Genomic DNA, 21727 nt, shown 5'->3' on the forward strand with positions numbered 1-21727 from the left:
AACAGAATTTCCCATATTAATTACAAAAATGTCATTTTTTTCTTTTAAATTTATATCCTAGTTCATAATTTCTGGCACAGAGTATTGGTATTTCATCCAGTTTTAGGTATGTTAAACAACACCTGTTTCAAGGATCTTGCATTGCCTTCCATAGGGACTTGCATTACACTGGGTGATTTCAAGGTTGCATCAGCATCCCAAAGGTTGCAAGCATGAGGTAAGGCAGAAAAATCACATTTTTGGGTATCCTGGTGAAGAGAAGGACCTGGGAAGACCTCACTGTGGCCTTCCACTACCTAAAGGGAGCTTACAAACAGAGCTGTGCATCAGAAGTAAATTCAGAAATCTCCCCAGTCCAGAAAAATATAATGAGGAACATTTTTATTTTGATTGGGAAGAAAGCAGACAAAGATTTCCATTTTCACTCCCTGCCTCCTCCAGCAAGGAAGTGCAGCAATCAGTACTGCATGAAATTCTCATTTCCCCCCTCGCATGCAGAGAAACTCTCCTTGGGCATTCTCCTGCAAATTAAAAACAGCATTTTCTCCATTGAGATGTGTGAAGACTGAGAAATAGGTTTCTCCTCTTTAAAATTATTTGAGAGCTCCTAAGTAGAACAATTCCTCATTTTTAAACTTCTTTTTTTCCTGAAGTGTTTCTGCCCACAGCCATCCCAAAGCACTCCTGATGTGCGTGGCCCAGCCAACCAGACCTGGGAAGGCACGAGATTTCCCCCAGCCCTTACTCCCCATCTACTTCTCCATATCTCACCCCAACCCAAAACCTTCATTCCCACCCCACTGAGCGACCACCCCTGCAGCATGGACCTCTCCATTCCAAGCTCCTAAATGAGTGTGAGGAGCAAAGATGCTGGTTGGGAATCCAGGTTCTCCCGGCAGGACCTTGGACAGCAGCCTGGTGGAGGCACGTGACCTCACCCATCGCACCCAAAATGCTGTCCCGCGGTCCCCAGCCCTTGGAAGGAGCCCAGCCAGGACCTAAGAGAAGCTTCTACATGGGAAATTCCGTGGGACCCGTTCAGCAGCTTCACAACTGGTCGACCTGGGTATGCATAGGGAGGTAGAGGGATGCATCACCACCTCCATGCTTCATCTCGAGTCCTGGTCGCAGCAGCGAGCTTGTTCCTGTTGGGGCTTGGAGGAATGTCAAGAGGTGGCATCAGGAACCTCTAGGAGAAAGCCACAACCCATGAAAACGTGCTGGAACAGAAAGGGAAGCACCACATCCAGTTTGCCTTTGAGGTTTGTCCCATGGCTGTATCCCTGGGTGGGAGATGGGAGGCTGAGGAGATGCTGCAGAGTGAGAGAGGCGCATAAGAACCCCATTCTTCATCTGAGAAAATGCAGGTGAGGACTCCTGAGGAACCCTATGGCCTTCCCATAGCAGATCCCTTCCCACCAGCAGGTCCCCTCCCACCTTCAGCCCTCCACAGATAAGCCCAATGTCCCCAACCCCATATGGTGGTGATAGGATCTACCTGAGTTCCCTAGGTTAGAAAGAAAACCACAGGGCCCTGAGCCCTGCTGTGGGACTGCTCCCACCAGGCTGAGCATCCCTTGGAGCACTCAGTGGCGGAGCACCTCATACTCTGGATTTATCCAGTGGGTGAGGCAGTGGCAGTGGGCAAGTCCCTTGTCTTGGGCCGTCCCCATACCTCCTCATTTGCTGTGGTGCCCAGCTCTGCTCCCAGCACACCGAGGTCCTCTACTTGCAGCTCCCGCAGGCAGCGCTGGACGTGGTGCAGGACCCCCAGCGCCGTGTGGTGTTGCTGCTGGAGGCGGGGCACAGTGCTTGGGGGCAGGGAAGAGGCTGAGCGGTGGCACAGGTGCTCACCCCTTCTCTGTGCACCTGTAGCATGGCTCAACCCAGGTGTAGAAGGGGAAGGAGATGGTGGCCGGGCTGGATCCCACACACACGTCGCTGCCTCCCGCAGGGCTCTCTCTGGGGTCAGTGGCTCCTTCAGGGCTCCTGGGGCTGCCAGCTCCTCTGGGTGACAGTTCTGACAGACACAGATGGTCCCATTCACCTGCAGTCCACACACAGGGTCACCCATGGGATCTCAGGCACCAAGCCACCAACACCCCACGCCCCAACCCCACCCCTGACCTTCTCCAGGCTCTCCTGCAGCCGCCTGAGTGTGGCCATCCTCTCCTTCTGCAGCACTGCCCGCAGCTGCCCCAGGGCCTCCTGCCTCTGCCGCAGCATGGAGCGCATCCGGAGCTCCAACCCACAGAGCCTCTGCAGGAAAGGTGTCCCATCCCAGGCCAGGCCCAGCAAGGCTTGTCCTGAGGCTGTTCTCCATGACTCGAGTGCAGTCTGCGTCACTACCCAGCACCCCACTGCACCTGGGGCACTGGCCTCCCTCTTGGGGCTCTGTAGAGAACCATAGACCCCCAGCCAGGCCCACGCACAACCAGAGCACTCCTTTTCCCCACAAACACTACATATTTCAGCTCCCTGATGCTCACTGCTCAGAGAGCTGTGGGTGCCCCATTTCTGCAGGTGCCCAAGGTCAGGCTGCATGTGGCCCTGGGTAGCCTGATCTGGTGGTGGGCAACCAGCCCAGGGCAGAGATTGGGGTTCAGGGGGCTGTAAGGACCCTTCCAACCCAACCATGCTGTGATTCTGATTCTACCATTAAAACCCTCCCACAGATCATCTCGCTTTGGCTTTACGAGTTCATATATATCACAAAACGGGACACTCAGTGGTTGGGTGAGAGCCCTGCATTGCCAAGGGACACATCCCTCCCACACAGCCCACACGCACAGCATCCCCAGTGGGACCAACCTCCTGCAGCTCCCTCTTCTCTTCTCTGAGATCCAACGTTTTCCTCCTCACCTTCCCTGGGCGTTCAGCGCAGCCCTTCTGCACCTGCTGAGACAGGGACCCCCCCTTCTGCCTCCCTCCCACTCCTTCCTCCCTTCTTATGGCATGGCCAGCCCAGCCCCTGCCCTGCTGCCCCCCAACCTGTCCCTCTGCCACCCCCCTTTGCCCATCTCAGAGTGCTCACCACCTCCTCCACATCCACACAATCCCACGCACGTGCCCTGCAGAGAGGAGAGCATCACCCAGTGGGACACCCCAGAACTCCCCCATTGCCCATAGGACCCCAGAGCGGGGTCACAGCACACACCTGGCCCCATCCCCATCGCTCTGCATGCCCTGAGCTCCAGCTCCTGGCTCCTGCATCCCCTCCTGGCTGCTCCTCAGGGCCTGGCGCAGCGCTGCCAGCTGGAGGGAGCAGGATGGACACGGGTGGATGGCACCAATCCATCAACCCTTGGGCAGCGTTGCCGCGTTCAGCCGGCACTTCTGCAGCTAATTAACTTGATGAAGGCAATGACTTTTACAGACTGGTTTTGAACAGTCGCCCCTACGCTGGAGGGTTTTTCTTCAGGATTTCATTCGCAATTCATTTCTTTGATAAATGTCCCCATGCTGACAGCCTTTCCATGGCCATTGTAGGGTCTGGAGAAGGTCCCATGTGGGACCCAGGGACCCTCCACATGGGGACAGCCGCCCCACCGTGCCCATCCACACGTACCCTATGGGACAGGACGGCCTTCTGCTTCCAGCGCTGCCACCGGGGCTTGGCTGCATGCCCTGGGCAGGACACCTCGTGCCGCCCCTCTGCCCGGGGGCTGCATCTCCTGGTGGGTCCCACTGCTGCTTTGGTGCCTGCAGGAACACGGAGGGGGTTGGGGACACCACAAACCCACCAACAAGTGGGATTGGCCCTGGGCTGCCCACCCTCTCTGCCACATGGCCCCTCCATCACCGAGCCCCAGGAGGGTCCCTGGCCCCACCAAGCCCCTGCGACCCCTCCTGGTCCCCTGCTTCAGCCCCAGCATCCCGAAACCAGCAGCACACTCACAGAGAGCTCTCCTCCGCCCGTCGCCATCTCCTTCCTTCTCTGCAGTGAGGGTGACGTCCCCTCCATGCCACCCCCGGCGTGCTGGTGGCTCCTGCCATCTGCAGTGTCCCATGGCCCTGGCCCTGCTCCTGCTGGCTGAGCTGCCTGAGGGTCTCCGGAGATGTCCAGCGTCCCCATCCTCACCATGCACAGTGGTGACTGAGGGCTTTGCCCTGGAGCTTGAGCCCCAGTGGGATGCATCCCCCCTGCCCTGCGCTGGGTGCCCGGAGGGGGCCGGGCAGGGGGTCACAGCCCCACTCTGGCTCAGCCTGGATATCCTGGCTCCCAGCGACTCCAGACTCCCCCTCCTCATCAGCCCTGGGGACATGTCCTGCCAGGGGCACTGCCACGGGAGCGGGGCCCCATCCTGCCCGCTGCCATCCTCCTCCTCCTCCTCCTCGGAGGTCCCCACTGTGCCCTCCCAACACCTGGCAGCCACATCCTCGGTGCACACAGAGCTGGAGCTGCTCCTGCTGCCCCACTGTGGCCCCCAGCAGCTCCACGCTCCGCGTTCCACCATCCTTGCGTGGGGAGCAGCAAATCTGGAGCCTCCCAAGCTGGGATCTGCAGCCGGAGCTCTGCCCTCAGCGGGAGTCACTGCCAAAGTGCAAATAGAACAGGAGTCACCGCGTGGGCTTTGGGTAGAGGAGTTTATCCCACAGCACAGCAGCACAGCATGGTGGTGAAGGCACAGGGGCAGGATGCTGCGTGCTCCACTGCTGCAACAAGGAACGACCACCTGACCTGAGCCACCAGGCCACAGAGAGCTCTTTGCATCCCCTACAAAAGCTCTGCCCTCTACCGCTCACCGTTTTGCTCTCTGTGTTGCACTGTCCTTTAATTTAATGGGGACAGCTGCAGGATGCTGCGTGCACAGACCAAGCAAAGAGCCCCATCCCCACTCACCGGCTGTCCCACGGACATCGACAGTGTCAGGAGAGGCACTGCAGGCTCTGCCATATGTCCCAGCACTGCGCTGCTGGGGGGGGGACAGGGATGGGGTGCCCCGGGTTGCAGGGCTCTGCTCCAGAAGGCTCAAGGTCCTCATTACGCTTCAGAGTGAACGTCCCAAGCGGGATGCAGCCGGGCTCAGCTGCCTGCGCTGTGATGGCCGGGGGGCACGGAGAGGAACCTCCCTGGGAGGAGGCACAGTGCACCCCGGAGCTGCTCGGCACGCTGTTGTCTGTCACCTAGCAACCCTGTGGTGTCCTGGCCAGTCCCAGCCTGCCCAAGGGCCTCCTCCACCTCCCCTGGGCCTCCTCCCCAGGAAATGCCCCCTGAGGCTCCGCTCCTGTTTCTCCTCCACCAGAACACCTCTCCCATCCCTCCCAGCCTTGACTTCCTCCCCCTGGGGGACCATTCTCTCCCTGGGACTCTGCAGTACCATCTCTCCAACCACTGAGGCTGGAGCTCGATGATCTTTAACGCCCCTCCCAGTTTAAGCCATTCTATGACTCTATGACCCCCTCCCCCGACCCTCTCCTGCCCTGGCCCTCCCAGGACGACCCCCTCCTTGGTCCTCTGTCCCCACTGGGCCACCTCCCCTGGAGAACCTCTTCCATGGAGAGCATCTTTCCTACGGCCACTTCTCCTGTCCCTGCTTACCTGGACCTCATCCCCCAGGCCACCTCCTGCCCTGGACAACCTCCCCACGGTCACCATCCTTCAGTCTCCTCCCCTGGGCCACCGTCCTTTGGCCATCTCCTTCTTTGGGCCACCTCCATTGGACCACCTCCCAGTGAACCTTCCCTGGACAACCCTTCTCTGGGTCTCCATGGTCTCCCAATGGACAAACCAACACTCCTTGGACAACAGGGTCACCTCACGCCCAGAGCTCGGCCACCCCGGGGTCTCCCCCCAGGACCCCCAACCTGCAGATTTGAGGAGCAAGTGAGAACCTCAGCACTGCGCCTTTTAAAACTCCTGAATCCAAGTTTTATTACCGTGTAGGAGAAGAGGGGTCACTCACAATATATTGCTCGAAAAGAAATACATTCAACAGCATTTACAGTAGAATGACATTAAAATCCTTTGGTGGGGGGTATGGGGGAAATAGAAAGACCAGGAGGTGGTGCTCAGATGAAGTGTTGCTGCTTGGTGATCTCTGGAAGATACCACAAGTTTTAAAATTAGCCTAAAAAAGGAAGGGGGGGGGATTTGTGTTGTTGGGGCACTCCTTACACTCCCCAGGCTCTGCTAAGCTGTGCAGTCTGTGATGGTGATCCTGGGAGAGACACAGCGGGGAGGGAACGGAGGACAGGAGCTTGCTGTGTCCCAGCTGTAGGACATGGTGCCAACAGTCCCTGAGCAATGTCACCCCGCGTCCTGGGGACACCAGGCTCCAGCTCTGGGACATTCTGGGGTGCAGGGGCTGCTCACCTTTCCCAGCTCTCTTGCATTGACAAGAAAAGAAAGAGGAAAATAAGGCATTATTCAGGTGGGAGCATCTCCAACGCAGATCTGTGTGCCTTGGGGCTGGATGTGGCACAGCTGGAGCCAGCTGCATCCAACCAGCTAACACAGCAGCTTTCAGAGCTTCAGAGCAGAACGTCGCTTCTCTGCTTTGGGAATGAATCACCATCACCCCTACGCACACTGCCTGGGGATGGGCCCAGGGAAGCACTCATCCTCGTGCTACAAAAACTCAGACAGATACATCTGTCTTCATCATTTTTTTCATCTATTGTGTACCATAGAAATTTAAGCAAAATAATTTTATATATTTATATATATATATATATATATATAAATTAGAAGCAAATAAATAAGATTTAGGGGTACGTTGAGATCAGTGGGTGTTGCCACTCCAATAGCCACTCACTACTGTTATGCCATACGAGGTCTATGTATACTGTACACACAGGTTTGCTGCAGGCAGCAGGTGCTGGAAGAGAAGCCAACCAGGAGGAGACTGATGGTGGAGGAACCTGATTGCATAAGAGTTCCATGGGTTTCGCAGTTCCCATTGCCTCAAAGTTCATTATTGCTAATTATCTTCCGATGGGGACGTGGCAGTCCAGCTACAGGTGGCCCACGGGAGGGAGCACTCAGCACGGTGTGATAAAGACCCAGAGGAAAACAAAACACAGGTGTGCAGGTTTCTGGTTCCCTCTGTCGTGGTGGGACCTCACCTCCTGGATCCTCCCTCTCTGTACCAGCAGCACCACAGTCATGGAAACAAAGCAGGTCACCAGCTGAAACGTCCTGATGGGTTCGACGGGGGCAGCTGTAGGAACCACCTGCAGCCTCCAGCAACAGCCACAGCCCCTGCTGTTTTCTGGGCAGAGATTCACAGCTGGTTTTGTTTGTTTTTGAAGGAATCTGAACCAGGAACAGCATTTCTTTTTAACAAGTGGGGGGGGGGGGGGGAAAGATGCCAAAAGAAAGAGCTCACACAAACGCACGGCATCCCCACCACGAGAGCATCTTTGGAAGTTGTTGTCTCAGCCACTACAGCCGAGGCGCTGAAAGATATAGGCAGCAGCTCCTGACAGCAATAAATACCCGAGGCTAAAAACGAACCAGAGCCACGTGTCCTCTTTCCTCATTAGTAGCTGAAAAAGCCACTGTTTAAAAAAAAAAAGAAAGAAGATGCTATTTATTAGTGCATAAAAAAATAGGTTTGGAATCCCTGTTTAGATTCTCTCTGTCGAATTTCTGCCTGTATTGACGCTGTGTGTGTTTATTTGCACTGTCAACCACTGGCAGGACGCTGCCGTGTGTCCTCCTGTCCCTCCATCTGTCTGTCCTGCTGCAGGCTGGCCACACCAGAGCAAACACGGCAGCTCAGAAGATATCGGGGCACGAGCTCCAGTCCTGCTTGTCCTTGGCCTCCCAGTAGCCGCCTTTGTAGGCGCAGATCAGCTCCCCCGTGATGGGATCCACCTTCCGTTCGAACCACAGCGGGATGTAGCCCTCGTAGTCCTTGCCTGCATGGGGAGAAGAAGCAAGGGATGGAGATGAGGTCAGGTACTTGGAAAAAGTGCTCAGCTGTTGGAATGGGCTGCCCGGGGAGGCGGTGGAGTCGCTGTCCCTGAGGTGTGTGAGAAATGTGGAGATGGAATCGTGGAATCATTAAGGTTGGAAGAGCCCACTGAGGTCATCTAGCCCAACCATCGGCCCATCTCCACCTCATCCCTCACAACGATGTGGCACTTAGGGACATCGCCTAGTGGGCACGACAATGATGGGCTGGCAGTTGGACATGGTGACCTTAGAGGTCCTTTCCAACAGGAATGGCTGTACGATTCTACGAATGGGCATGGTGGGGATGGGTTGGTGGTTGGACTTCACCTTGGAAGCCTATTCCAACCTCAATCATTCCATGATTCTCGGACTCAATGATTCCACGACGAGGAGTCCGTCCTCCCTCCCCAGCCCTACAGGGTTTCCCTGCAGCGCCCCATTCCCCACCCCACATCATCCCACCTTCCTCCAGGGCCTCCACAGCCTCAGCCTCCCTCCTGCGGCGCACAGCCCTCTGCTTCTCCTCCAGCCGCTGCTTCTCCACATTGGCCTCATCCCAGCGGCCGCTCTCCATCAGCCTCTGGTCGGGGCGCAGCCGGCTGTCCGTGGGGGCCACGCGCTCCTCGGGCTCATTCAGGGTGAGGGCCAGGCTGGAGAAGAAGTACATGTTCTCGGCGTTCTCCCTGCAGACAGACAGACCCGATGAGGACCACAGAGGTGCCTGCCCCAAACAGGGCTTCCATCCCTCCATGTGCTTGTGTCTCACTCTAAAGCTGCTATATTATTCTGATCTCCAAAACCGCCCTTAAGAAGCTCTGCCTCCCACCCTGTAAGTGGAAATGGTGCCTTCAGGAGGCTAAGAGGAGATGCAAGTGATGCCTGCAGGGGCTTGGGGAGAAGCACAAATTCATTGGTTTGGTATGGAGAAGCTAAAAGCAAAGCCAGCATGAGGACAACACTCCCTGCCACAGCCAGCAGCCAGGAAAGCAAAACCCCAACCCAAGGAGCATGACAGACACACAGCAAGCAACACCACAGGACGGGACTCACGGGAGGGGGTACTTCTTCCACAAGACCTTTGGGGACAGTGTCTGGTAGACAGTTTTCTGTTTGCCCTCTGAGCCGGCACTGCCATGGCTGCTCTGCACGATCTTGGAGCACTCCATCTTCTCGTCCCACGTGCCTGACATGACATAATGGGCTTTGCCATCAGCATCACTCACCACCCCTGTCACCTGGCAGGAGAGACAGCAGTGCAGGAGATGGCTCCGGTGGCTTCTGAAAGCACCCAGAGCCCTCCAGGAGTGAAATACAGTGACTCAAGCAGTGCCCTGTGTCCTCAAACCTAAGGACAGAACCCAGAAAGATCCCATCCTGACACAGCCCCTCTGCTCTCACCCTCATCCTTCCCAGTGCCATATACAGGTCCCAGCTGTCAGCTCTGTCCCCAGCCCCCCCCAGCAGAGACCCGTGGCACACTGAGGTGCTGGTGCAGCTCCGCAGCCCCATGCTGGCTGCGTCCCACCCCAGTGCCAGGACCCCATGAGCCCAGCTGGGAGGGCAGAGCCAGGCCAGAAGAAGAAGCAGGGAGATTTTTGGCTACATACCTTTCGGGGGACATCCCTGGAGAAGTAGCTGTAGGGGGTAAATTTCAGCTGGCATTTATCTTTTGACTTATGGTTAACAATCTCTATTTCACCAGACTAGATAAAAGACACAGAACCACAGCAAGTGAGAGACTTTGCAAGGAAACAAATGAGCCGTTAGTCGTCATTTGTGCAGCTGCACACCAACCTCAGTGCAGAACTACATCTGCTCCCCACTCCAGCCCCTCCAGCCCCATGGTATGATGGGCCCAAGTAAAACACCCCATGCCAGACGTGGCCCCACACCGCCCTGCTCCCCCAGGAGCCCATAGGCACTGACCTGGTCGATCCAAAGCTTGCCCACGATGATGTTGTGAACGGTGGAGGTGACTTTCCTCCAGACATAGTGATTCCCACTGGAGTGAAACTCGAGGTGGATGGCACCTGTGGAGAGCCCTGGGCTCAGGGTGGGAACTGGACATATGCCCAAGCACCAAGTCTGCCTTCTGTCCTCTAAAAGCTTTCATTTTGAAAGCCCATGGGGAACGTGCTGCTTGGCTCCTGGTGTCATAGGGTGTGGCACAAGCGAGCCCTCATCCCCTTGACCAGGTTACCTACCCAGAGGCATGATGGAGAGGTATTTGCCCCTGAACTTGCTGGCGATGGTGATCTCCTGCCACAGCGTCCAGCCTCGCTTGGAGAAGACGTGGTGGGCGGCTGCTGGGGGGTGGTGGCTCACCTGGGAGGGAGAAAGGACAGCCCATCAGATGCTGGCCCCATCCAGTGCTCAGTCATCACCACAGGACCCAAAGAGAGGTGACAGCTTTGGTCCCAGGGATGCTCAGAGGCTGAGCCTGCATCTTGTCCAGCACTGCAGTGCCTTCCCATGGACACGGACAGAAAAAGCAGATGTGGCTGCAGCACAGCCCGCCTGGTGGCTCCAGGGACACCACTCAAGTACCCTTGGAAGGAATATGTAAGCCGCTGTGTTCAGAGATACTTTGCACCAGGGTAATTACAGCCTGAGTGCCCTGAGCAACCGGATTACAACCGTGAGCAGAGCCAAAACCTCTCCATTAAATCCCACTGTCACCGGCAGGAGAAAATCCTATTTGGATAACTGGATTTCAGGCACTGGATTACCAATGCCACACTCAGCATGTCAGTGGGCCAAGGGATGTTCAGAGCCACGGGAACAGCATCCGTCTGTCTGTCCATCTATCCATCCCACAGTGCCAGCACAACCCAGGGCAGCACGCACTGACTGCACCACCAACACTGGGCTGCTGCAAGCCTGCCTGCAATCTGCCCTTTGAGATGGGGCCAGGATTTAGGCAGACTTAGAGGCTCTGCTCACGGATCAAATGCTCCAGAGAGCTGCAACAGAGTTGTTTTGCTCCGAGTTATGGTAAACTGAATTTTGGATGAACTTCTCCAGCTGCTACCATTCATCAGCACCCAAAACTCATGTACTCATACACCCAAGGCAGCTGGAACAGGCACTTAGAAGGGTCAGAAATACCTACAATAGGGCCAGCAGGGATACAAATGGAGGTAATCTACCAAAGCACCTTTACTTTTGTCTCTCACTTCATAGCTCGCATTGGCACAGAGGGGCACAATGCGACCTAGAGCCTGCTCCACATCTGGACTAGCAGCAAAACCCTTTCCACACATCGTGCCCTTCTGAGGAACTATCTAGGCTGCCTCCCCTGGTCAAAAAGTTTCCTGCCTCCCTCTGAACAAGGTGCAGCATCTCCAGAGCACTACCAAATGGGACTGGGCACCCGGAGGACACAGTGTGCAAGCCCCACAGAACAGCTAACACGCAGCCCTCAGCCCATAGGTCTCAGTGCCAAATGGCACTGCAGGTTTGAACCCTCACTGGTCCCTGCAGTGACAGAGGCCTGTGGGTTTGTTCCTGAGTGCTGGGAAACACGATGGTCACACTGTCCCTGGGACAGCACAGCCACCTCCTGGGGAGCCCAGAGCCCCCTCAAAACAATGTCCTGCCTTCAGCAGTGATAAACAGCTCTGTCCATCCCCAGAAGGACGGGAAGCACCAGCTGAGTATGCTATGCTTTAAAGAGCCAATTTCCTTCCAAGGTCTCAACCCATTAAGCTCCCCAGGTTTTTAATTAAGACCTGCTGGTTGATAGATGAGTGTCAGATGTACTCTGTGATTAGCACACGGGGATGCTGGAGGTTCTCAGGTTGCCACCAAGCTTGGAAATTAAAACTCTGTAGTATAACAAGGAAGGAACGAGATCTTAAGGTTCCATCCAGCCTGAAATGGGGAGATGCTGCATCTCCTGCAAGAAAGGGCTCCTTTGGCCGGACATAAACAGCAGGACAGGCACGGGGAGCCCTTCTGCACGGCTCACCTGCTCACACAGGGAACGGAAGCCCAGCTCCTCCAGCCTGTCGAGCTCATAGGTTTCCCCCAGCAGCGGGTTGAACGGCTTCGCTGTGCGGTGCACCGTCGTCGAGTAGGAAGACACCGAAAAGGCTGCCACGAAACACATCTGCTCTGTGGAGCTCTCACACTTGACTGCTTTGTCCAGCAGCTCGTGGTACTCCAGGTCCTCCGTCAGCCGCTGCAGCATGGAGAGCGGCTCATTGAAGTTCACCTGCAGGGAGAAGAGCTGTGGTCAGCAAGGTGGGATGGATGCCAGCTGGGCACTGCAGCACCATGTCCCGATGCGCTGTGGCACAGGGCTGGATGTGGCAGGGAGCTCTGCACAAGCACTGCCTCTGCAGCATCAAGTAAATGTTAAATAAAACAAAAGGCTCACACTATAATGTGCTCCCTGAACCGTAGCACAAGTGCCTGAGGGCTCTGGAGTGCCCAGCTGGCCTGAGCTGGGAACAGCCAGGCTGGGAGCTGGCAGCCCATGAGCTAACCCCGCACTGTGGCAGGTCATACATGCCCCAGTCCCCTGAATGACCCTGAGCAGTGAGCCCGGCTCCCTGCTGGGAACATCCCACATCACCGAGCATCCCTGAGCACCTCCATCACCTCCATGCTGCAGCCCAGTGACTGACAGAGCCCTGAACTGCTATTCAGGGGCACTGACAAAAGCCACACAACACAGAGCAGTGGGCAGAGGGACAGCTCTGTCCATGGAGAAGCCCCAGCCCACCTTATTTCCAGCCCTAAACTGTAGCTTTGTTAATTAGAGACGTTTGCAGTACACTGCCCAAACCACTGCTGCAAATGTCTTTGGGAAAGAAATAAGTGCTTGACTTCAGCAATTCTTGTGTCCCAGAAACAAGTGGAATCATAAAAAAAAGGACAAGTGAGACATTTTCTGTTGCATGAGTGGAAAATCTTTTGCCTCCAAACCATCTGAAATTCCCTTTTCGCTTCCAGTTCACAACAAAAATTCTATTTTGGAATGAGCAGATGGCTGAAGGACGGGAGAACCACTTCCACAAGCCAAGTTACATGTTTTATATTAAAGAAAACAAACTCCAGACTGTTCCACTCTGGGATTGAGTCTGTAAGCAAGAGGATTCTGACAGCATCCAAGAAAGGCAGTTATGTAGCAAGGGCAGCACAGCATCCACCAAGAAGCACAGCAGTGCCAGCTCGGCAGAACCTCAGGAGAGATGCAGGCAGCTCAACAACAAAGCAGAAGCTGGATCCCACACCAGCACTGTCACACAGCAAAACCTTCCAGCAGAGGGATGAAGATTACCTCCTCCCCAAAAATGCAATATCCCTACGGCTGTGTTGTTCCATTTCAGTGCTGAGGATCTGTTCATTCATTCCAATGAAGGAAGGCAGTGCGTGCAAGGGGAGGGTTTCCATGCATCACGTCCCCTGGGACATGCAGCCATGCATTGCTGCCAGGCTGTGACTGCTCCAGTGGGTTTGATCGTTAGGAAAAGTAGAGCTTTCCTCTCTCTCAGCACCACAGCTGCTGGTATTTCACATCCTGAGCTGATTTCTGTACCCATCGTGTCCTTATCTGATCTTGATGCTGGTGCAGCAGTGCTAAGTGACAGTGCTAGGCTGCAGCTCTCAGCTGGCAACAGCACAAGGGACAAACTCACCCTTTACTTCAAGTGTGTCAGGTACCATCCTAAGAAATAAAATCCATTCCCCTGTGCTCACCAGGACACGGCAGCTTTTGGGGAAATGAATTGCTTACAGTGGCACCCATGGCACTTACTGGGCCAGTCAAAACCTGCGAGTGACCCCTCAGCCTGCACAGGCCTGGTGTGCTCTGGACACTGCTCTGTTACAGTTTCAAGGGAGCTCAGCTACTGGCAGTGTTAGGTCTGGGTGGGTAGCAACCAGCACAGCCCACTCCAGGTACAAACCAGCAGTAGGATACCCCTGCGCTCACATAGGATGAAAAGTTACACATTTTCAGACTAATAATAACAGGGATTTCTCCTCTGCTTTTCCAATCAGCAAGGTCCCCTCCTCTTGCCCTGGGTGAAACAGTTGCATCTGCAGGGATTCCAGGTGCTCTGGTTCCCTCTTCCCCCCTGGGTTTGCAGATGCTCAGGCAATGCCCCCCAGCTCCAGGGTGCACCCCACAAGCACTCTGTAGCCCTCCACAGCCACCACAGGAGCAGAAATCAGCCCCCAAAGAAAGAGCCAGCCTGATGCAGACAGCCCCTAATGCAACAGCCACACCATCAGAGCCATTTATCACAAAGCAATTAGCAGCACAACTCTGTGCTGAGCATCCTCTTGCCTGGCTGCTCGAGCTTTCTGCCTGTGCTGGCTCTTCAGAGCACTGCACAACTCACATTAATGGCAGCCAGACCCCAGACTGGTTGTGCCACATGGTGATGTGCTCTCTGTCCTGCTCAGAGGCTGCTGCAGCACCTGCAGGACTACCTGGAGCAGTAACCCGAGTGCTTTGCACTGAACCAAACCCTGAGGTCAGCACCTTCAGCATGACAGTAACACCCTGGGGCTCACTTACAGGCATGGGGATCTTGGAGAGCTCTTTGCCAATGCAGTTCTTCATGATGCTCCAGAGGTTAAGGCTGTAGTTGGGTTTGTCAGGGATGCGGCTCCGTCTCCTTTTCTTCGGCAGGAGATCTTTGCAGGACTCATTATAGCTGCTTTGATTCGAGCTTTCAAATACCTGCAAAAGCAAGAGGAGGAGCACGGGTCTGAGCAGCACTCACCCAGCACGGCCAGGGACCCAGGTGGTGTCCCAGAGCCACTTCATCTCACTGGACATCCCACCCACTCTGCCCAACTCACGCTGTCCTCCAGGTTCCAGTCCTCAGGGTGGCCCTCGCTGGCCCCACTCAGGTTACTGCCCGAACGCCTGCAGGGACAAAGTGCCACCTGGTGAAGGTGGGAACAGCACAGAGGAGTCGGGGCAGTGCAGCACAGCCACTACCACTCAGGTGCTGTCCCAAAGCCAAGCACAACACCCAGCAAGCAGTCTTTCCCATGCTCTTCCCATGAGTTTCACCAAGCCTTAGGGCTGCAGCTCGTACCTGTGGTGCTTGGGGTCTGCGGTTACAGTGATAAAAGCTGGTGCATCCTCCATGGCATCAAAATACTCCGTCTCTTCATCTTCATCACTAGCCTCTCCTTTGGCAGACTGCACGCTCCCTGGGGGCACAAAGGGGTTGAGATGCTCAGCTGCTGCCTAAGCTGCCCTCTTGCTTACAGACTAAATCCAGTCCCCTTTCAAACCCACTGAGTCTCACTGCCACCACTGTCTCCTGCCCTGTCCCCTCCCATTGCCAGGAAGCCAGAAGCCTAAGCCATGTGCACACCACAGACACCAAACACGAGGGGACTTTTGAGACGTGGCACTGCCCTCTGGGCACAGCCTCACTGCAGGCACCAGCTTCAGTGCTCTGCCATGCAGCCTCTATTCCAGCAACCAGAATGGCAAGAGCTGACCACCCCTAAAGTATCCATTCCCACACCTCCTGCAGCCATTCGTATTAAACCACAACCTTACAAGGTGGACAATGTCCCACCCCATCACTGAGCTGTAGGTGGTGGTACTGCTTCAGCAATGGGAACGGCGTGAGCATCTGTGTGCCTTGCAGAGCTGTGTGCAGCACCAGGAGGTATGTTCCAACTCCATCCCCACTGCACCCCATGCTGCTGAGTCACCTGCAGGCAGGGTACAGCCACCTCCTTGTCCCTGTGTCCCTCTGAAGGAGCAAGGATTGCCCACTGTGAGGGGCTCGGGCTGCTGCTGTGCCTGCCCCTACACCAGGCACTGCCCTCCAGCAGCTCACTTCTCACTTAAGTCCATACATTCTTTTAAAATAAGACACAGCTGTACATGCAGCTTTGGGCCACCAGGCTGTAACGAGTTCCTCCTGCAAGGAAGGAGATTTGGCACTGCTATCCAAAGCCATTTGATTTTACTGTCCGATAAATAACTTCTGCAAGCGGCAAATGAGTCCCAGTTGGGACATGAGCAACACTGCAGCTGTGAAGTCAGCAGCATTTGGGGACCCTGGGTTTCCTCCAAGCACCACAGCCTGAGACGTGCCCTGTTAGCAGGGATAGGATTTGAAACAGCACAAGCAAGCCATGGCCCAGGGGTCCCAGTCCCCAAGCAAGGAGCAGCAGGACCATTTGGGATAACCATAAACTCTCTAAAAGCAAGCAGCATGGGCACAGAGAGCACTGCCTGTGCCTCCTCCCATCCCCATCCCCTGGGCTCACCCTTGGTGGTGCCGGCGCTGCCTGTGCTGCCCGGTGCCCCGCGGCAGGCTCTCTCCAAGCTGTTGTGCTGCTTGGCTAGCTGCTCGATGGTCTCCTCCAGCCGGATCCGCTGCTCCCGCTCATACTGCAGCGCCCGCTGCCATTTTCGGCTGTGAGTTTCTGCTAAGTCCAGGAAATCACGGCAAGCCTGCAGGGGAGGAAGGGAGAAATCAGCTGGGAGAACTGCGAGCCCACAGCTTTGCAGGGTTCCCAAATCCCTGGGGTGAGGAAAAACATCCCCAATGCTGGGGAGCCTCGGCTGAGCTCATACGGACGTGGACACCCCCATCCTGGAGAAGCCAGGCAGGACAGCAGGTGACAGCCCCAGAGAGCCCTCCTGTCCCCACCATGTGCCCTTTTCCAGGGAATGGGACCCACCAGACAGGGGGACACGGACAGACACACTCAGCACGAGAGCCCATGGGATGCCGTGTCTATCCCTGTACTGTGCCGTCCTGGTGCACAGGGCGTGCAATGGGACGTTTCCATGCACAGGGTGTGCACTGGGACATCTCCAAGTGCAGGATGTGCAGTGGGACATGTCAGCACAGGATGTCCGCTCGGCGCAGGGACGCTGCCAGGAGCTGCATGTCCTCTGTCTGAACCTTCCAAGCTCTATTTGTAGGTTATTTTTAGATCGGGTTGGGGCACTGAGCCTCCTCAGCTCAGCTGCTTCCCCTACGATCAGCCCCAGGTTAAGCACGGGGGCAGGGCTGCTCCTTCTCTTCCGTACCCGAAACCTCAGCAACTCAGTACACATCAAACTTCTTGCACTGAGCAGCAGGGAGATGGCACCTGAATGCTGAGTTATTTCCCAGCCATACAACATCAGGGCTTCGGCTTTTGTAATGTGAATGGATCCTAAAAGGGTTTATCTGAGAAAAGCTCTGACTCACCAGGTTCCGTCAAACCTTTGGCCAGGAGCAGGATTTGAGTCTCATCCAGGGGAATTTGCTTACCACCACCAGAAACAGCACAGCACAATGCTGCGGGCAAGCAGCACAGAGCAGCAGCTTTCATGCTTTCCATTCCCAACTTTAGGAAGCACCGCTGTGACCACAGAGATCTGCACCAACCCGAGCTCCTACATTTCCCCACGCAGGTCCCCATTCCCTTGTTAGACCACACCAGGCGCCCCATGCCCTAATGCCCCACATGCCTTCACACCCAGCTGCAGGTTGGAGCCTTTCCAAGAAGATCTCTCGTTCCTCTATGAGCCTTCCTCCCAGCACCCATTCAAACTAAGCCACGCCGAGCTGGCAGGCTCACCTCTCCTATTACGCTGATGCATTGCAATAAGAGGATGAAAGCAGAAGGGTAAGTAATCAGATAGCAGCGCGACCTTCCCTGCCCAGCAAAGCTCATTACCTGCTCTGAAGGTCTCCATCCTGACCCCAAACACCCATTCAGTGCTGCTGGCTGGCACCAGCATGGGCAGTGCCAGCTGTCCCAGCACCAGGTGCTTTGAAACCATGCAGCCACCCTGCTGTGGCTGAGCACTGGTTTTAAGGTGGCAATGGGAAATGACAGGAACAGGAGATGGGCCCTCCTGAGCTGAAGTGGCTGAAGGAGAAATCCCAGGACCTATGCATGGTGTTGGTGTCCCAAAGAAAAGCACCTCGGCTCCTCCTGGCCCTTGATCACCAGTTGGGCTGTCCCCACGTTCACTGATGACAAGTGGATGTGCCGGCGCCATTCCAGGGCAGCTCTCTGTGCAGCACCAACCAGCAGCACTGCCATGCTGATCTCTCCCCAGGACAAAGAAGCACACACGAAGCTCTGTGTTCTGATGGTCTCTGGGGCTGCAGCCCTCCCCAGCTGTCAGAAGCAATCATTAAAGCCCTGCTCGCTGCTGCCTTCCTCCAAAGGATGTGGCACGGCTTCTTTCATGCAGTTAAAGCTGCAAAAACCCAAAGAGCTGCACCTTCCCCTTCCACGTCTTCCTCTTCCAGTCGGCAGGGTTCTGTCTCCAAGCCCTTGGGCACACTGTGGTGGCACGCTGCTGTTCGGCATGGGGACATGAAGGTCCCTGCTGCTCTGGGATGGCATCATCCCTTGATGGCATCCATCCTGGTGCTTTCTGCAAGGCTGGTGCTGCTGCGGAGCCACAGCTGCTGTGTGCTTTGCAAATGGCTCTGGGGAAGAGCACATCTGTGAGCAGAAAAGTTCTCTGAAGCACAGCCAACGGGAAGCAGCACCAGAGCCAGGAGGATCTGTCCTCAGCCAACGGTGACGCTGCAGACAGCACTGAGCAACCACAGTGGCACAGACAGGCCTCAGCCCCAAGGGTTCATCTCCCAGAGCTGGGAGAAGAGCTGGGGCTGCAGCTCAACCTGTCCTTCCTCGCAGGCAAGACGCCGTTGCAGCAGTGCCACGCTGCCCCACGGACCTGCCCCATTCACACCAGCAGTGCCCAAGACTCCATCCACGCTCCAGCCATCCTAAAGCTGAACCCAGAGCAATGCTGTACAGTCCCGAAGTGGGACGTGTCCCATTCCCAGCCTACCTCAAAGTGGCAGTGGCAATGCTGGCGGGCAGTCTGCAGCATCCATGTTGCTATCCAGGCATTACAGCTTCCTGCGCCGGTCGGCGGCTGTCACCTCATCCCCAGCAGTGACAAAGCTCTGTGGAGCTGTCACTGTGCGAGGATGTGAGCAGGGACACAGCGGTGGCCCTGTCACTGTTTCCCCCTCAGGCCAATCCTGTTGTGGGTCAGCACCCATTCATTTCACTCCAAAGGTGCACACAACCACAGCCGTAGCGCCTTTGCAGGAGCAACGCAGCGAAATCCAGCTTATAAAATCCTTATAGGGAGGCAGCTAAATTTAACCTGAGCTGGATTGCAAGCTGTAAATCCACACGGTGCAGGGAGAATGGCTGTCCTCAGGGCCATCCTTGGGGAGGTCAGGGAGTGAGAGGCTCCCCAGCAAGGCAGGGGCACAGGGTGAAGCCGTCCTATAGATAACAGAGCCATCCACATCACGCCCCACACAGTGGGAGGTTGCTTTGGGTCCTTCAGATCAGAGGGGACATAAGACAGAGCACACCGAGCTGGGACCTGGCCCCAGTGCCCAACCTCACAGCCCAGGGAGCAGAGCACCTCTTGGTATTGCTACAGCATTCAGGTCTGGGAGAGGCAGCTGGAAAATAGGGAAGAAGGAAACGGAAGGAAGATGGGGACAGGCAGAGAGGCTGCTGAGTCACCTCTGAGCAGCCCAGAGGTTCAGTGTCCATCACCCAGCCCTTCTGGCACGTCACCAGTGAGTACAGATGGCAGCGAGCCCTGCAGTATGGGCACAAGGTCCTGGGGAGCCCTCCATCACCTGTAGGCAGGTGGCTGAGGGCTGCAGGGCTCTTTTCTCCAAGATTATGCATCAGGTTCCAAGCAAGCACTGCACAACGGGGCTGCAAATGCCACCAGAACACGGTGGCACAAGGTGGTTTTGTGGCACAGCAGCCCCAAGGCTCCTGCAGATCCCGGAACAGGGAGACACAGGGTGTCACAGAGACCCCTCCTGGGTCGGACAGACCTAGCAGCATTCACACTCCCATTGCAACACCAGACTGCACAGCTTGCTGCAGACTAACGAGAACATCGTTAACATCCCACGGGTTACTGATGTGGTTGACAGCACGACCCAATGTCACCTGTGTCCTGATGAGGTGACGGCGCCACACACCTTGAGGGCAGCGATGAGCCATGCAGAACACACAGATGAAGTGAATCAGCATGGATGCACCGAGGTGAACCATCACATTGGGCTCTGCACCTCTCAGGAAGCCCCATTGAGCAGAGCTGCTCCCAGCACCAACCCTACAGCCCGATGATGGATGCCAAGGGACTGGACTCTGCTTGAAGCTGCACAGGGTCCTGCAGGAACAGACTGCTCCATCACCCAGCGTGGGAGAAGGGAACAGCCAGATGCGCCCCATCATCTCCTTTTCAAAGGTGCATTATGCAGCAAGGGCTGCTTCTTCATTCATCACAGGGAAGAACATCCTGCTGCTCTGCACACGCCTCGTGCTGCGTAGATAAGTGCTCCTTTCCTTCCTGGACTCATCAAAAGGAAGGGACACAGCTGTGCTGCTGCTTAGCAGAAAACATCCCAAGGGAAGGACCATTTCTGATCCTCTTTTTAGCTCAGAACACATTAACACCACGTCAGTGCTCCGGTCACACAGCGCAACACAAAACGTAGCAGCGTGCACTGAGAGCAGCAAGATGCACGTGGAATTTGAACCAGGAGAAGGTTTTATTTTTCTCTTCATCCCCAGTGGAAACAGAAAGCAAAAGGGGAAACGCAAGGAGCACAGGATGGAGCTGGTCTCAATCCCACATCAGCTCACACACAGCTGGATGGCAAGGATGGCGAGCACAGCGCCCACAGCCAGGGCACATGGAGCAGCAGTGGAGGGAAACAGCCAGAGCTGCACAGATGGCTGAAACGCCAGCAAATCCCTGCAGAGCCCTCAGGGTGACCCCAGCTGCTCAGCAGCATCCCGAAAGGAGGGCACGGGCACGCCAAGAGCCACTGCTGCCCAGCACAGGGCTGTGAGAAGGGAGCTGTGAAGGGCAGGGCTCAGCTCAGAGCAGCACCAACAATAACACTGCACAGGCATAGGGAAGCTCATTAATGCCTCAGTGCAGAGACATGTGGGCTGAAGCAGCTCTGATCCACCCCAGTACACAGCATGGGGAACCCAATGCTCTCCCCAGGTGCTCCCTACAGGGTGGCACACAGCAGGGCCCTGCCAGCACCCGGCCCTATTGCTGCACCCAAACCTTGTGTCTTGCTGTGGGGACTTGTTAAAGCAGCCCCCATGAGGGCTGGCTGCAGGGAGCCTGTCCCACAGTCACAGAAGCTTCACCCAGGTGCCCCTCACCAGGGTGAAGCCCCCACAGCAACCCCAGCCCCACTCCCAGCAGCTGGGGCCATGTAATCCAGCCCTTACAGGGCATTAGAGTGGGGACAGCAGCAAATCCCCCGGTGTGGCTGTGTTAACGAGGCTCCTGTAATCCCTCCAGCCCAACAGCCACACTCAGTGGGACGAGGAGCCGGCCCAGCAGTGATGCTGGGACTCGTGGCAACTCCTGCTCCTTTGGAGCCCCAGAGCAGCACGATGCTTCCTAGCACTGCCCCAGCTCTGCCAAGGGACCTGGGTGCAGATCTCCAGTTCCAGGCTTGCAGTGCCCTTCCCACCAATGTGAATGCCTTTACAGGTAACTGCAGAGTCAGGCTGCTGAGCCAGCACAGTGCTCCTCCAGTCCTTGCCTTTGGTGAAATGTTGTAGGGGAAGGAATGGCGTTTGTGTGCCAGCTTTCAGCACACCCAGAGACTGAAAATTAAATCAGCAATCAAGGCTGCTCCACACAAGCTGCATGGGAGTCGTCCTGAGCCGCTGTACCCAGCCACAGGGTCCCCAACACGAGCAGCCCCCCCAGTCACTCCCCTAGCAGTAGTGCATATCACCCTGGACCTCTGGCCACAGCCTCCTTGCCTGCTGGGGATTAGGGCTGGGTTGGAG

General features: G+C 56.0%; 2 protein-coding genes across 4 annotated transcripts in view; both read right to left on the bottom strand.

Moving 5' to 3' along the window:
- Positions 1-364: 364 nt before the first annotated feature.
- LOC101750822 lies at positions 365-5125 on the bottom strand. Its single transcript, XM_046901411.1, has 9 exons — positions 4844-5125; positions 3899-4534; positions 3569-3702; positions 3158-3255; positions 3035-3071; positions 2812-2898; positions 2128-2259; positions 1676-2047; positions 365-1189 (listed from the first exon to the last, which is right to left on the bottom strand). Exons 1-9 carry the CDS (start codon positions 4983-4985, stop codon positions 1094-1096), a joined length of 1734 nt encoding a protein of 577 aa, XP_046757367.1. The 5' UTR covers positions 4986-5125; the 3' UTR covers positions 365-1093.
- Positions 5126-5849: 724 nt separating this feature from the next.
- Positions 5850-21727, bottom strand: part of OSBP2 (oxysterol binding protein 2) — a 62413-nt gene continuing 46535 nt past the window's right edge. For all 3 annotated transcript variants that reach the window (XM_415293.8, XM_040648250.2, XM_004934433.5), the window contains 11 exons: positions 16163-16349; positions 14965-15082; positions 14723-14789; positions 14436-14600; positions 11874-12119; positions 10108-10228; positions 9830-9933; positions 9511-9606; positions 8954-9138; positions 8366-8586; positions 5850-7866 (listed from right to left, as the gene is read on the bottom strand). In XM_415293.8, the coding sequence (XP_415293.5) occupies positions 7724-7866; positions 8366-8586; positions 8954-9138; positions 9511-9606; positions 9830-9933; positions 10108-10228; positions 11874-12119; positions 14436-14600; positions 14723-14789; positions 14965-15082; positions 16163-16349 (1653 nt within the window). In that variant the 3' untranslated portion in view covers positions 5850-7723. The remainder of the gene's footprint in view (positions 7867-8365; positions 8587-8953; positions 9139-9510; positions 9607-9829; positions 9934-10107; positions 10229-11873; positions 12120-14435; positions 14601-14722; positions 14790-14964; positions 15083-16162; positions 16350-21727) is intronic.

This window comes from Gallus gallus, chromosome 15 (genome assembly GCF_016699485.2).
Source record: "Gallus gallus isolate bGalGal1 chromosome 15, bGalGal1.mat.broiler.GRCg7b, whole genome shotgun sequence".
Taxonomy (NCBI): domain Eukaryota; kingdom Metazoa; phylum Chordata; class Aves; order Galliformes; family Phasianidae; genus Gallus; species Gallus gallus.